The sequence below is a fragment of the Physeter macrocephalus genome, chromosome 11 (genome assembly GCF_002837175.3).
Source record: "Physeter macrocephalus isolate SW-GA chromosome 11, ASM283717v5, whole genome shotgun sequence".
NCBI classification, from domain to species: domain Eukaryota; kingdom Metazoa; phylum Chordata; class Mammalia; order Artiodactyla; family Physeteridae; genus Physeter; species Physeter macrocephalus.
In genome coordinates, this window is record NC_041224.1 from 59,853,688 (window position 1) to 59,869,980 (window position 16,293).

The following is a 16,293-nucleotide window of genomic DNA, read 5'->3' on the forward strand; positions in this document are numbered from 1 at the left end:
AAAAGGCTTTATGGGTGAATCTGTGGACTCACAGTAGCCTGGGTATATGGTGTGAACTGACCTTCAAAATGGGAGAGCCAGGTTCAAGTGGACAGTGGGGTAGGCCAGCACAGAAGTCAAGGCAAGAACTTGTAGGATGAAAATGGAGTCTTCACACACTACAGTTGTCCCTCAGTATCCTCAGGGGATTGGTTCCAGGACCCCCAGTGGATACTCATATCTGAGGATGCTCAAGTCCCTCCTATAGTATGGTATTGCACAGTTGGCCCTCTGTATTCCCGGGTTCTGCATCTGTGGATTCAACCAACCGTGGATGGAAATTGGTTGAATCTGCGGATGCAGAATCCATGAATACAGAGGACCGACTGTATAGCCAATTGCCCAGCCTTAGGGAAGTTGGTGGGCAGTCTCGCAGTCTTGGAGGATCGCTGGAAGACAGGGAGACCAGGAAGGTGGTAAAACGGGGTTGGTCCAATGCAACAAAGGTCTTCTGTGGAGGTGATTTTTTGGTGCTAAGACTCTGGACTTCCTGCTACTTTTAAAGAGATGGCTGAAGATACTCCTTGCAGCCCACTTGAGGCAATGTGAGAGAACTGAGTCCTCAAAGTGGAATTCTAAATCGTATACTGATGTGTTGTATTTAATGAATATCTGTCAGTTCTTTCTAACATTGTTGTTAGAGAACTGACAGAAAAGGGGTGGACTAAGGAAGTGAGTTGAAAGAAGCCTCACTTCTTTGACTGAATTAACTATTTAAATAAATTATTTGTTCTCTTTCTTAGAAAGAGTAGGGTAAGGATTTTTCTCTCCTGAGAATGTCAGATTTGAGCTTTTCTGTAAAGGGCAGTTGGGTTTGCTGCCAGGCACCAGGAGAGATTCCATTTCTCTTCCAAGCATTGTCTAGCACGTAGGCTTACCCCCCATGGACTAGATGTGTTCTCCAAAAGTTGTTGCTTATAGATTTAATTAATTTCAAAAATAATATTTACTTGTGTTTTTCACTTGTTTTATTTACCCGAAGCCATTTTAATTCTTTAGAATTTTCTTTTTAAATGACTATACATTAGAATAGTCCATCTTATATAGTTATATTTATTTACCTTTTAAGTGAACTTGGGAATACAGCTATTTAAAGAAATCTTAGAGCGAAACATTTTATAAGACAAAGATAACTCTCTAAATTGCTTGCTTTTAAAATCTGCCTTTTCCTCTAGGAAATTTGCATAAGGGGAGCTGACCTTATGTTCTGATGGAACTGTTGCCCTTCCAAGCTCTTTGCTTTCCTTTTGAAGTCAATTATCACAAATGTTTCATTGAATTGATACAAGAACGACTCATAGTGAACAGTGAATGGGTGACAGAGCCATCTGACTTTCAAGGTGCAAACCCAGTAGCATCAACCCAATGAATTAGTCTCTCTTTCTGGAAGAGGTAACATTGCACCACTTCCATCCACAGCCCCTTTCGCTACACCCCAGAGAACACAATCGATTCCAGCGGAAGTGAAGAATCCCTCTCTCAGGAAACAAAGATCAAAGGTATTCATATTCCTAACTAATGAAAGAAAATTGTTCTGATTTACAATATTCTCAGTGAGATTTTTGGTAATACGCAAATGTTATCGAGTTGTACCTTTCTCATAGAAATAAATACTATTTCAGCTGCTGCTGGAATGCATTTGATTTTAAAAGGGAAGATTGTTATGCAGGTAAACTCTACCATGACAATATCAGTAGGATCTAAAAAATTCCATCATGTTGCATTATTTCGAGATTAACTAAATGACTGAGTCAATCTCTACTGCTAGCTGGTCAAGGGCCCAGGAGTCCGGAATACAAAACTATTGCTTTATATTCAAATTTGTGTTGCATAGGGTATGTTATTGTGAGGTTTCATTTATCTTTAAGCATAGGATAATAAAGCAAGTTCCCCAATTTTGTACAGATACCTTAATGCGGAAGGGAAAGGAAATCTGTATTCTTTAACATTAGGACCTCATAGTACAACATACTCATCCTTATGGAGATTCTCCTGGTTTAAAGGTGCTGGACTTTTGTAGCTTGCTTTCTTATGTTTATGAGCCACAGACAGCCTAGTAATAATTGAAACTTTTCACCACAGAAGGAGACAGCTGGCAGTGTTTTTTTTTCTGGGCTTACCCTATGTGGTCATGTTTACAGCTGCTCCCATTTTTCAAAAAAAAAAAAGAAAGGAAGAAAGAAAGAGAAATTGAAGAGTGGCACAGAAGAAATTAATCCTACTATGTCGGCATAGTAAACTGTTACCTGTTCTTTCCAGACCTTCGTCTTTTAATGCCCACATCTTCCTCAAGATGTTTTCACTGTATTTGCAGCACTGGTGGGCTGTTTCCCCTTCAGAGATTTCCAAGCTCTTTATGTAGCAGTATGTCATGTGACACCCCAGTTGTCATGGCAAATATTTGTGTTTCATGAAAAACATGGGTTAAAAAAAAAATCAATGTAAATGGCCAAATCCCAAGACAGGCAGGCCTTCAGGCTAGTGTTTGGCCTGCACCATGATTGTTTCAGATTCAGCTGTTTAACAGGCTGTGCGTAGGCCATGGGCTAATGTGCATAATGGGAACAGGCAGGCGCACCTGTTTTGATTCTCACCGTGTCTGAGCTCTCAGGTTCCACAGTTTATAGGTAACAGATCTCCAGGTAATATAAATATGACTGTGTTTTAGCAAGTAAGTGGTCTATCTCAAAAAAAAATATTTTAAATAATGACATTTCCTGAGTGCTAATTAACCCTGCCTTTAATCTCTTCCCTATTGACTTCATGAAGCTTTCCCCTACTGCTAAAAGCAGTAATAGTTGAAGACTTCCCCATGGTCCCGAATTAGTACATTTCTGAATTGACTCTTCAGCGGTAAATGAAATTATTCATATACTCTGTGGAAAGTGTCCTAGCATGGAAGTTAAAAGGCTAAGAGAAAGACTGTGATATGCCTGGACTCACGATAAACCCAGAACAGAGCTTGGATCAGTCCCCACCACCGGGCAGTGTGGTGCCACATGGAGAAACCCTTTCTTGAAAATACTTCTCTGCCTGTCCCCTAGAAGTGGGACTTGGCATCTGATTATAGTTGTTTTTGTAAATATTTACTCTGTCAAACTCTTTCTTCAAAGCAAACAGGGCCCTTGGCAAGCAGAGCATCACTGTCTGGGGTGGGAAAGGTCTTTCTGATTATTAGCTCCTGCCTGCCTGCAAAGAGGGAACAGGCTGGCCCAGAGGGGGAAGCTGGGGAAGTGGGAGGAGAGGGAGGGGGAGACTCTGTGCCTTCTATTTGTTTTGTAAAATTGCCCATGAGAGTCATTTTGATTTAAACTGTTGTCTGTTCTTCATTGTAGAGGAAAGGCAGAAAGTCAAGAGGATATCATGATAGGAAGGTCTGTAATTTGTGTGACTAGTTGAAATTTGGGGTTTGTCACCTGATGTCCCTTCCGTTTGCTTCAGGGCAAAAGTACGGGAGGCAGGTTTGACAGCTGGAGACGACAACAAAAGTTCTTTCGCTCTTCTTTTATAAAAGAAATTAAATCATGTTTTCAGAAAAGAAAACATGGTTCATTTGAAGTGGAAAACCCTTTTTCCCCCCTCTGTTGGGACTGAATTATTTCTCAGACTGCAGTCCAAAAAAGTGATTTAGCATACTCAAATTTTTCTGAATCACATCAGTCTTCAACCTCTATCTAAGAGCAACTTTTTTTTTTTTTTTTTTTTGCGGTACACGGGCCTCTCACTGTTGTGGCCTCTCCCGTTGCGGAGCACAGGCTCCGGACGCGCAGGCTCAGCGGCCACGGCTCACGGGCCCAGCCGCTCCGCGGCATGTGGGATCTTCCCGGACCGGGGCACGAACCCATGTCCCCTGCATCGGCAGGCGGACTCTCAACCACTGCGCCACCAGGGAAGCCCCTCTATTTAAGATTTTCATCCTTTAAAAGTACACTTAGAAAGAATAAAACAGGAAAACAAAACTCAGTTGTCCTCCAGCATGTACTTACGTGTGTGGGGGGTGTGCGTGTGTGTTTATACACGTGCACACATGCATACTACATCTATGATGTAATAGGTAAGGGTGTGGGATTTAGAGTTAAGCTGACTAAAAGAAATAAGGTAACCAAAAAGTTGGAAAAATAAAATAGCTCCCACAATGGCAAATACATGCCAGTGAGGAGCATTCCGTAAGGCCATGCATGTGTAATAAAAGTTCTGAACATCCAACTAGTAAGTAACAGAGCAAGAAAGAGCTGGATTTTCCTCTTACTAATAAGGGAACTTTGAGCAAGTCACTTAAATTCTCTGTACCCCACTTGCCTCCTCTGAGAAATGGGGATGATACCTCCTTTCTCTAGGGTGGCTGTAAGGGTTAGAGGCTTTAATGTGTGTGAAAGTGCTTTGGAACAATAAAGTGCTTGTTTCATAATTCACTAGTCTATTTTTAAGAGCATCTTCTAGGCCTCCCTCTCTTGGTGATCTTATCAGTAAGAATTTCATAGCGAGTTTAGTCACCCCTTTTCAAGGAAAAAGAGACCACCTTTTGGGTCTCCTTATACTCCTGCAGAGCTGAGAGCAGACAGGGCTGTATTTATAGCAATGACTGCATATGGTCGTCTGAACCTAGACAGAAGGGTGCTCCTGGATAAACAAATCAGTGCAATTCGATCCCCTAGCTTTCCTTGACTTCTTGCTGTGAGGTAATTGTGAGCTTGCTCCTGCACCTTAAAATTAGGATGCGCTTTAAGAATACTAAGGCATTATCTATCTGGAATATTTCTAACAGCTAATGTTGATTGAGCATGTTCTCAGAACATGGCACTAAGCCTCTTCCATACCCACTGAATGCTCACAGCAGCCCTAGAACCTTTGTACTGTCATTGTCCCCAGGCCCACACAGCTGGTAAAGAGGTGCAGAGGCTCCAGAATTTGTGCCCCCTCCACATACCAGGTTATGAACTCTTCCTCATGGGCTGGTTTTCCAGATATTACTACTACTACTACTATTACTACCAGCAGCTAACATGCATGTTCCTAACAGTTTACAGGGAACATCTCACTTCATTTTTACAACATCTCTATGTAGTAGGTACTATTATTATTCCCACTATACTGGGAGGACCTGCATACAGGGAGGTGAAGGTCATCCAACTAGTAAGTGACAGAGCCAGAATGAACTGCATGACTGTCAGAGCCCCAAAGCATTAGACACTTTTTTAAAATCTCAATAATTTTTGATGGAACTCTTTCTAAAAGATGTATCTCTGCCTGCCTAATATAATTTTAACATTTTCTCTATTCAGTATTATATATGCATATATCCAGTTTCCGGTGTCTTTTTTTGTTTGTTTCCTTCAGTATCAGGACAGTATTGTCACCTTTGCTCTCATGTCTACTTTTATTGGCTCTGAATTTAACAGCCTTTCCTGTGTCTTCTAGATCATTTAACCAAGTACATCTTGTTGAATAAGTTTGAGTCAATCAAGTTCTGCATAAGGATCCAAGGAATAAAATAATAAACCATAGTAGAGTTTGTAGTAGTTATTTCAAGAAATCCAAAAAAAATCCTAGGCCTTTATTTTTAGGAATCTAGTTCAAAGGTTTGAAGTTGCTAAAACTGCCTCTCTTAACAAATAAATCTTTTCATTATTTTAACAACTATATCTATGGGACGTGAGAGTCCAGGTTAAATTCATGAGTGTGTTTGCTTCTGGGAATGGTGGAGGGAGAGGAATGAGCTAACAAGAAATATAGAGAGGACTTCAATTGTACCTAATGTTTTTTTTTTTTTAATATTTATTTATTTATTTATTTTTGGCTGTGTTGGGTCTTCGTTTCTGCGCGTGGGCTTTCTCTAGTTGCGGCGAGCAGGTGCCACTCTTCATCGCGGTGCGCGGGCCTCTCACCGTCACGGCCTCTCTTGCTGCGGAGCACAAGCTCCAGACGCGCAGGCTCAGTAGTTGTGGCTCACGGGCCCAGTTGCTCCGCGGCATGTGGGATCTTCCCAGACCAGGGCTCGAACCCGTGGCCCCTGCATTGGCAGGCAGATTCTCAACCACTGTGCCACCAGGGAAGCCCCGTACCTAATGTTTTGTTTCTTTCATTTAAACACACATATAAATATATGAATAAATATATTTAAAATGTATGTTATAAATAATAATTATAAATATATAAAATGTACTATAGCTTTAAACTATTAAAAATTTAAATATATGTATTTTTGTCTTCTTTGCATCATATGTATATACATATATATATCATATATATTATATATATTCTGTGTTATCTAACATTAGGACCTCACAGTACAACATAATTCATCCTCATGGAGATCCTCCTGGTTTAAAGCTACTGGACTTTTGTAGTTCACTCTCTTGAATTTATGAGCCACAGATACATATATATCTCAAAGAAGACAAAAGATTAACATGTGTCCATGGTAGATTTTTTAAATTATTCTCTATACTTTTCTGTATTCTAGAGACTTTTTCCAAATTAAAGAAAACAAATAAAAGAAAATCCTATTTCTCAAGTCATACCTCTGTTGTAAAATTTCCTTCGGTGTAGAAAGGTTAGGTTTGGGTGATAACATTTTAATGTCAAATGTGGGGTCTTGCTTCTCTTAGTCATTTTGTTATATTGTTACTTTCTTTAGTATTTTCCCAACATATCAATATATTCTTAATCTTCTTGTTAGAAAACTGTGATTATTTTACAGGTAAGAAAGCTGAACTATTTTAATCGGGTAACAAGTGTGACAGTGAACATATCAGTGCCCCATCCAGTCTCCTTTCCCCCTATCTGTATATAGAGGAGATTAGACCAGGTCATTGTTTTTAAGGAGCTTCCACATCCCCTATGACACTCACCCTGATGCCCCCAGGTAAAGGAGAAAAGCAGAAGCTACCAGTAGGTGGGGCTTTAGGCTTCTCACCCACAGCAGCTGTGTTTACTGTGTTACCTCTTTAACATCAAATTATGTTGTTTTTGAACAAAGTGTTCCAGGCTTTAAAATACATACTTTGAGGGCTTCCCTGGTGGTGCAGTGGTTGAGAGTCCGCCTGCCGATGCAGGGGACACGGGTTCGTGCCCCGGTCCGGGAAGATCCCACATGCCGTGAGCCATAGCCGCTGAGCCTGCGCGTCCGAAGCCTGTGCTCTGCAACGGGAGAGGCCACAGCAGTGAGAGGCCCACGTACCACACACACACACACACACACACACACAAAACACATACTTTGAAAACCACTAAGTGATCTCTAGCAGCAGTTTTGACTTTGACTTGTCACGTCTAGTGGGGGAAGAAGCCTACTTCTTGAAGAGTATACAGTGCCTTCCTGGTTGGCTTTGTGCTTCCTTCACAAGCTGGTCTCCTTTCTTGTCTTGGGCTAAAGGGTTAAAGAGAGTGAGGTATGTACTTTGACAAGCATTAGCACTCAAAACCTGGAGGTACAAGATGAGATTCAAAAGGAAGTCCAAGGCTAATTTTCTCTTTTAGACTCGCTTTCCATCATAAGACCTCATTTAATTTAACAACTTAAAGGAAGAAGAGGAAAAAAAATCTGAAAACAGAAGAAAAACTGCGGCATCTTTTAAAGCCATTTTCTGTTTTCTCTAATTCATTAGAAATTGTCAGCCTTACCTATGCATTTTTGGCGTGAAACTTTCAAAGTGAATTAAAACTAAAGTTTTATTTGCAAAACAATTTTTCTTGCAAGATATCATTGACAAGAAAAATTTTTAGAAAATTATTTTTACTTCATAGCATCATCTAACTACATTTTTAAAAACATTTTGAAATTTATTTATTTATTTTTGATTATGTTGGGTCTTCGTTGCTGCGCATGGGCTTTCTCTAGTTGCGGTGAGCGGGGACTACTCTTCGTTGCTGTGCGCAGGCTTCTCATTGTGGTGGCTTCTCTTGTTGTGCAGCACAGGCTCTAGGCATGCAGACTTCAGTAGTTGTGGCTTGGGGGCTCAGTAGTTGTGGCACACGGGCTTAACTGCTCCGTGGCATGTGGCGCCTTCCCAGGCCAGGGCTCGAACCCTGGCCCCCTGCATTGGCAGGCGGATTTTTAACCACTGCGCCACCAAGGAAATCCCTAATTGTAAATTTTCATTGCATGTGATTAATAATTTTATGGGGTTGATCAAAAAGTTCGTTTTGTTTTTTCTGTAAGGTGGCTCTAGTAGCACTCAGTTGTCTTTAACTTCATTTGAAACAATTTTGTTAGATTGTATTGTGACAGCTGTCATATCAGCATGCATTTTTAAAAAAACTTATCAAAATTGGTGAATTTTTGTGTAGCCATTTTAATTTTGAAGATGGAAGAAAAGAAGTAACATTTTCAGCATATTATGTTTTATTATTTCAAGAAAGGTAAAAACGCAACTGAAACGCAAAAAAAGATTTGTTCAGTGTATGGAGAAGGTGCTGTGACTGATCGAACATGTCAAAAGTGGTTTGCGAAGTTTCATGCTGGAGATTTCTCGCTGGACGATGCTCCACGGTTGGGGGGTAGACCAGTTGAGGTTGATAGCGATCAAATCGAGACATTAATTGAGAACAATCAACGTTATACCACGCGGGAGATAGCCGACATACTCAAAATATCCAAATCAAGTGTTGAAAATCATTTGCATCAGCTTGGTTATGTTCATCACTTTGATGTTTGGGCTCCACATAAGTTAAGCAAAAAAAACCTTGACCATATTTCTGCATGTGATTATATACTTAAACTTAATGAAAACGTTCCATTTTTAAAACAAATTGTGATGGATGATGAAAAGTGGATACTGTACAATAATGAGGAACGGGAGAGATTGTGGGGTAAGCAAGATGAACCACCACCAACCACACCAAAGGCAGGTCTTCATCCAAGGAAGGTGATGTTGTGTATATGGTGGGACTGGAAGGCAGTCCTCTATTATGAGCTCCTTCTGGAAAACCAAACCATTCATTCCAACAAGTACTGCTCCCAATTAGACCAACTGAAAGCAGCACTCAACAAAAAGCATCCGGAATAGTCAACAGAAAATGCATAATCTACCATCAGGATAACGCAAGACCGCATGTTTCTTTGATGACCAGGCAAAAACCGTTACAGCTTGGCTGGGAAGTTCTGATTCATCCGCCATATTCACCAGACAATGCATTTTCAGATTTCCATTTATTTCGGTCTTTACAAAATTCTCTTAATGGAAAAATTTTCAATTTCCTGTTAGACTGTAAAAGGCACCTGGAACAGTTCTTTGCTCAAAAAGATAAAAATTGGGGGGAAGATGGAATTATGAAGTTGCCTGAAAAATGCAGAAGGTGGTGGAACGAAAGGGTGATTGCATTGTTCAATAAAGTTCTTGGTGAAAACAAAAAATGTGTCTATTTTTACTTAAAAACTGAAGGCACTTTTTGGCCAACCCAATACTTATATACACCAGAAAAAAGGTGTATATAAGGCTTATTGATAATAAGCCACAAGATAATTTTTATTTTTTTGCTATGTCCCTTTCTTTTATCAAATTATGACCTGATCATCCATAGATGAACTAGAACGTTCAGAAGGAGAAGAAAATTTCAGAAAGGAGAAAAAAATGCCTAGATATGCAAGAAAAATATTTTCCATAATACCCTTTGGCATTATTTAAACTTTGGCATGTCCCTTTGTTGATATCATACTGTATATTCACTGTCATTTTACTCTTTTCATCTAACAGCTTACCATAAGCCTTTACATATATGGTTTGAAACTCTTTATAAAACATTTTTAATGCCTACATAATATTCTCTCTTGACAATATACCACAATTTTCTTAGCCATTATCCTGTTGACATTAAATTATAAATGTCAAATTATTAGTATTATAATTATTAGTAAATAAGTAAATAATTTCCAGTTTTTCTCTGTTATAAATAAAACTGCCATGAACATTTTTCAACTTTGTACATAAATCTTTGTATTTAGGCTAAATCTTAGCAATAGAACTCTTTGGTCAAAGGGTATGGACATTTTCAGATCCAAGTAACCAAACTATCTATTAGTGCTCCAAAACTGAAGCTATGAGTTTACGAATAATTTGTATGATCATAGAAGAGCATTGAGCTGTAAATGCAGCCTAAGTGGCTATGAGCCTAAATTTTACTATTCACTCATTCATTCATTCATTCAACTAATCTTTATTGACCTCTGACGGTGGGCCAGGCAGTGTACCAGGCACTGGGGATACAGCAATGAACAAAACAAATCAAGTTTTTGCCTTCTTGGGATTTATATTCTAGTAAGGGAGGCAGAAAGTTGTTTAGTTTAATATTATGTGAGGAAGTGATAAGTGCTATGAGTTAAAATAAAGCAGACTATATATGTAGGTATAGAGAGTGTGACAAGGTGGGGTATTATAAGAATTCTGCAAGTGTTCAGTGATCTGTGACCAACGGACTTGCTGTACACACATTTTTCCTCAAGAAAATTGTCATGTCAAGCTTTACTTTGGTGATGATAGAGGTCCTTCTCAAGGCTTGCTCTTTTTCCTTTACCTGTAGAGAAAATGATAGTGTGTCTTTTCTCAGGAAACTAGGAATCCAGGCTGCTTTTGATTCCCATCCTTATCGGGTACATATATCCCCAGCAGGTGCTACCCATCAATCATAATTGTCCCAACTGGCCCTTAACTACATCACATTCTCACAGAGAATAATAGAAGGGTAGCAGAAAAGAGGAAATCAATGCAGCAGTGAAATGAAATGTGTCTCTAGAAAAGGAAGTTTTACATTTGACTGAAAATATACTCCCTCTATTTAAAAAATCTTCCTGATTTTGTTCTGTTTGATCTTCAACCAGAATTGGATCCATTGAGTGTTTTTGTTCCAAAAGAATGCAAACAGGGATGGGAATTTTTTCTCCTCAGGAAGTGTTTCAGAGTTCAGGAAAATTCATTTAAATAAAGATACCTTTCAAAACAACTGCAGAAATTATCCCTAGAAGATTGCTGCTGACATGAGTTGCCTTTACAGTCAACGCAATGATTCTCTATTTTTGTTTTTTATTCTCTTTATAAAGGTTAAGGGCTCTGACTCTCACTTTTAACTGACCCTTAAGGGTTATGCAGTTTGTATGTCCTACAGACTGACAGCTGTTCTGCTGATTTGCAGACCCTAAAATACTGGACTATCCCTCTTTAGGGTTCTCTCCCCATGACCATCTTTACACAGAGTTGGTGCAGGCAGCTATTCCTCTATTGTAGTTGCAAGAAAGAGTTTCCTATATAAAAAATAGAAAAGGAAAATAAATCCCTGGGTCTCTTTCATGGTACATGAAGTGAAGCTACTGGAGATGTTTGCCTTTGATGTGATGGCCTGACTAGCTCCAGGAGTTTATTAAACACAGATACTACTGCAAAGGTAACACTTTAAGTCAGAGAGACATAGGGTGTCAAAATTAGAAGTGCCCTGATGTAAACTGAAACCCCATGGGAGAAGTGACTTCCCAAGGCCACAGAGGAAGGTGGTGACAACCTAGATCCCAGGTCTTCTTCAAATCCATCACTTTTCCACCACACCATGGTTCTCTGGCATGTTCACAGGGGTTAGTTTAACAGACTGCTTTTCAAATAAGAAAGGAACAGCAAGTCAAGGCCAGGTTGACTTTGATGAAGGAGATGGCAAAAGGAAGGCTGAGAAGGAGAGCACAGCTTGGTAACAGGCCATATAGAATGTTTTGGACAGTTAGGGCTGTGGGCATTGATGGGATGGGGGCAGGGAATAGCAACCAGCTGTTTGATCTTTGGTAAGTCACTTAACCTCTCTGAGCCTCAGTTTCCTCATCTATGATAATAACCACATGGACTAGAAGGCAGTGAAAAATTCTTTACACATATTCCGATCTTCACAACTTTATAGGGACCTCTCATTTTTACAGATGAGAAACATTTAGTTTCAGAAAGGATGTTGTCTTAGTCTGCTCAGGCTGCTGTAACGAAATACTATAGACTGTGTGGCTTAAACAACAAACATTTAATTCTCACAGTTCTGGAGGCTGGTAGTCCAAGGTCAGGATGCCGTATGGTTGGGTCCTGGTGAGAGCCCTCTTTCTGGTTTGCAAATGGCCGCCTTCTTGCTGTATCTTCGCATGGTAGAGAAAGAGATCATCCCTCTTTTGTCTGTTCTTATAAGGGCATTAGTCTCATCATGAAGGCTCCACCCTCATGTCCTAATTTCCTCTCAAAGGCCCCATCTCTGAGGACTAAGGCTTCAACATATGAATCTTGTGGGGACACAAACATTCAGTCTATAGCACATGGTAAGCTGCCCAAGAACACATAGCACATCGTGGCAGAGCTTGGACTTGATCCCAGGTTAGTCAGACTTCAAGGCCAAGGCTCATTTCCCTGGACCCATAATATCCTATTGGAGTTAAAAGTGAGGTCAGTGACCTTCAAGATCCTTCATGCGCTAAAATTCAGCACTATGATTATGCTGAATCCCTGAACCCTGATTAGGTCAGCTATTGTCCCTGAATATTGTATATATCTTTCAAACAAATCTAACAAGCTGAGGTCTTGATGTCTGTTCTGTACAAAGCTTAACACATTGTGGACCTTCAGCAAATATTAAAGAATAGAACAGACAAATGGCATCCCTGGTCTTCAGGGAGTAATGAATTCTCCATCTTTGAGAGTCACTCCACTCATACTCTGAACTAAGCTCTCCCTTAGAGCCATAATGGCAGGAAGAAACATTCTTTTTCACACAATGGAATTGCTTAGGTTAATTACTAGTGGATATGTTTGGGTGTTTGAGAAACTGAACATCGGCTTATAGATTCAGAAGCGATTTAGTCTATCGTTCTAGGCAAATCATTCTCTAAAGATGATATCCTTGTTGGATTATCCCAAATACTTGACCATTTACCACCAAGAGATCTCATTTATATCCCATTTAGAGATCCTTGGCTACAATTTAATCCCACATCCACATGCTATCCACATGTTTGAAAAGAACATTTTTCATAAATACATTCAGCTTAGATTTAAATACATGCTTTTTTTTCTGGATTTTTTTCTTTGTAGCAGTTATGTCTGAATTTTATTTTACTTTATTTTTATTATTTTTGGCCGCATTGGGTCTTTGTTGCTGCGCACGGGCTTTCTCTAGTTGCAGGGAGTGGGGGCTACTCTTTCTTGCGGTGCACGGGCTTCTCGTTGCGGTGGCTTCTCTTGTTGCGGAGTACAGGGTCTAGGCACGTAGGCTTCAGTAGCTGTGGCACGCGGGCTCAGGAGTTGTGGCTCACGGGCTCTAGAGTGCAGGCTCAGTAGTTGTGGCACTCGGGCTTAGTTGCTCCACGACCTGTGGGATCTTCCTGGACCAGGGCTCGAACCTGTGTCCCCTGCATTGGCAGGCGGATTCTTAACCACTCCGCCACCAGGGAAGCCCTATGTCTGAATTTTAGAAGCTAATACTGGGCCTGTCTGTTTTTGCTTCACATCTGTGACTTACATATGTCATCATCATCCTGCCTTTCTGTTTTTTGTATTAGAATTTTTCCTAAATAACTGCTCCATAAACTCTCAAAGTTACCTAATTAGTGATTACACTTTGCAAATGAAGAAGAGCATTTCTCAGCTAGTTGACTCAGTTAGTTAGAACAGGATGCGAATAATTAGGCCACGACCACAGGTTTGGGCTCTGTGTGGGCCAATTAGTAAGTGCAGGCATCTCACAAAGGTGTGGCAGGTGTCCCAAAAGGGACCAGGTGAGAATGCGGATGGCACAACAGACAGCCATCCCCACTAGAAGGAAACAGTGTGGCTACTGAGTCAGTAACACTGCATTAGGAGTGCAGCACATCTTAAAAGAGAAGCGGGGGAAAGAGGATGGGAGGAAGGGAGGAAGGAGAGAAAAAGAGAGAAGGAAAGGAAGAAAGAAAGGAAGGAGGGAGGGAGGGAATAGGTGAAAGAGGCAGGGAGGAAGGAAGGGAGGAAGGAAAGGGAATGGAAGGGAAGGGAAGGGAGGAAGGCAACAAATAATTGTAGACAAGTTCATGGAGATAAATAGTAAAGGAAGAATAGCAGAAGAAACCAGAACCTGAAGCATGGCGTGACCTTTAATCAGGGCTCTTATTCCTAGCAGGCTGTGAAGCAGCTTTGTCTTTACCTGCTCAATGGATCTCACAATGCTGATGCACTGCTTTAATTTGGGAAGGCTTTCTCTTGATAGACATGTCTTTTCTTGCTCTAAGTCTAAAGTGCTCCCAAGTGTGGCATTCTCCGTGACAGATGTACTACAGTTACGCTTTAGCTGACTCCATACCCATAGCTTCCCCGTGCCTGAGTGGTCTATTTGATGTCCAAGAGTATTTTTCCTTTGAGAGCAGGTCTTTACTGGAATATCATCCAAGAAGGTAGGGAGGTGTAATCCCTTTGTTCTAAGACAGCCACCGTTCAATTCAGTAACCCCATTTCCACTGCACGGCTATTCTTTCAAAAGGTCTTAAATGCATTTGCTGTTGTATGTCAATGCCCTAGACCTACCCCCTGGAAGGGCACTGTCCAAGGGAGACTTAAGAGTCCACTCCTTTCTAAACTTCTCCCCAAGATTGCTCCAATTCCACATGACTCTCTGTAAAGAAAAGAAATTTCAAAACTAGTTTAACGTTACCAAGGAAAGCAGATTCTCTGGCGAATCTCCTGTCCATAACTGCACTTCTTATAGGAATCTCAGGGTCTTGTTGTCAGGACCAATCGTGTGACTGGCAGGACCAGCCAGCTCCATACATGTCCATCTGTGATTATTTTGCATGTCTGTTTCTCACTGAGGAAGCACTGTCATTCTTCTCTGAATTCTAACCTTCCCACCATCTTCTTCTTGAAGGAAGGCAGAAACGAAGCCACAGGGCCATTGCTGTTGGAACATGTGCCCCTTGTCTTCTACCAGGAGCTCCAGCTCCTCCTGCCAGGGATGATGTCTGCAGAAGGAGGCATTGCTTCTCTAACTCCCTCTTGCCTGTCCAAGAAGAAGAAATTTGTTTCCATCTACCAAACAGTTTGCATTCTCTCTTGGAGCCTTGATTAGCTCAGAAAGGGCTACAGTCTTGGAGAGAAGGCTTTCTCCATTGTTCTTATGCCTATAATGACTCTTAAAAGTATACAAAAGCTCACTGCTATAAAAGTCTGCTTCTAAAGTTCAAGGAAGTTACGCTTTTCAAACTTAACACTTGCTTTTCAGCATTTTTACTTGAGATGACAGTCTAATTAATTATTCCACTGTCTGGAACCTAAGAAAAGAAAAAGAATAGGAAGGTGTTTTTTTTTTCCCTAGTGTTTGCTTATTGTGCTTTTATTGTAAATATATCTCTTGGCTTGTTTTTCTCTTAGATAGCTTTCTACCTTGAATTTGTTAATTAATATCAGTTAACATCTGTTTAGTAAAGACAAAGCATGAACAATCTAACATAGTAATACTCAACACAGTGCTGTGGAACAATAGTCATTGATAAATTAACTGGATCTTTTTTTTCTTTGAGTTCTGTGAAAACTCTTCAAAATGCAAAGAGCAATATAATCCTATAATCTGGTAAAGATGGGCTTATACACCTGAAAATATTGACATATTGAAGACAATCTTTTCCTTAAATCCCTAAGCAAGAAACAATCAGCACTGTAAATTGATACCTGGTTGACTGAGGAGAAGGCAGGACCTGAAACATCTATGCCCCTCACCCCTCAGGCCATTAGAATCATTTAGACGATGGGGAAGAATGTCTATTTTTCTAGTGCCACAGGTTTCAATAATGAAATGTAGTAGTTTCACAGAGGACGGTGACACAACAAAATTTCCTTTTCCTTTTTTTTAAAGGGGTATATGTGACATATAGTGCTGTTGTCATCCAAATCTCTTCTGATTTTATTTTTTAAGTAGCAATTTATTCAGTTTTTTTCATACAGTAAAGTATAAAGAAGAAAAAAACTGCCCAGTCGTCCCATTCTTAGAGAACCCCTCTTGACATTTAAAAATAAAAGTAGTATGTTTTCATGACTTAAAAAACTCAATCAGTACAGATAGGAAAAAAATGAAAAGCAAATGTTTCTTGGTTTTAATTGTGAGATTTCAGATTCTATCTGCCTGGGGACAGTTCCAGATATGTCCCTAAGAAGGGTCCAGATTTAAGAATAAAAGAACATATGACAAGAGAAACCTCAAAAGTGGCAAGGGTGATAACATACAACATAATGCTCTTTGTAAAACTCACTCCTGGGTATTCAAAGAAGGTGGCAGAAGAAC

The 16,293-nt window shown here is 40.2% G+C and overlaps 1 protein-coding gene and 1 long non-coding RNA gene across 3 annotated transcripts in view; one reads left to right on the plus strand and one right to left on the minus strand.

Moving 5' to 3' along the window:
* Positions 1–16,293, plus strand: part of IQCH (IQ motif containing H) — a 211,878-nt gene that overhangs the window by 87,087 nt on the left and 108,498 nt on the right. The window contains exons 7-8 of one of the 2 annotated variants that reach the window (XM_024128842.3): positions 1,459–1,538; positions 3,375–3,413. The exons of the other annotated variant lie outside the window; for it this stretch is intronic. Of the exons in view, the coding sequence (XP_023984610.1) occupies positions 1,459–1,538; positions 3,375–3,413 (119 nt within the window). The remainder of the gene's footprint in view (positions 1–1,458; positions 1,539–3,374; positions 3,414–16,293) is intronic. 2 annotated transcript variants of the gene reach the window in all.
* LOC114487042 (uncharacterized) overlaps positions 1–16,293 on the minus strand; it is a 173,424-nt gene that overhangs the window by 24,329 nt on the left and 132,802 nt on the right. The window lies entirely within an intron of this gene.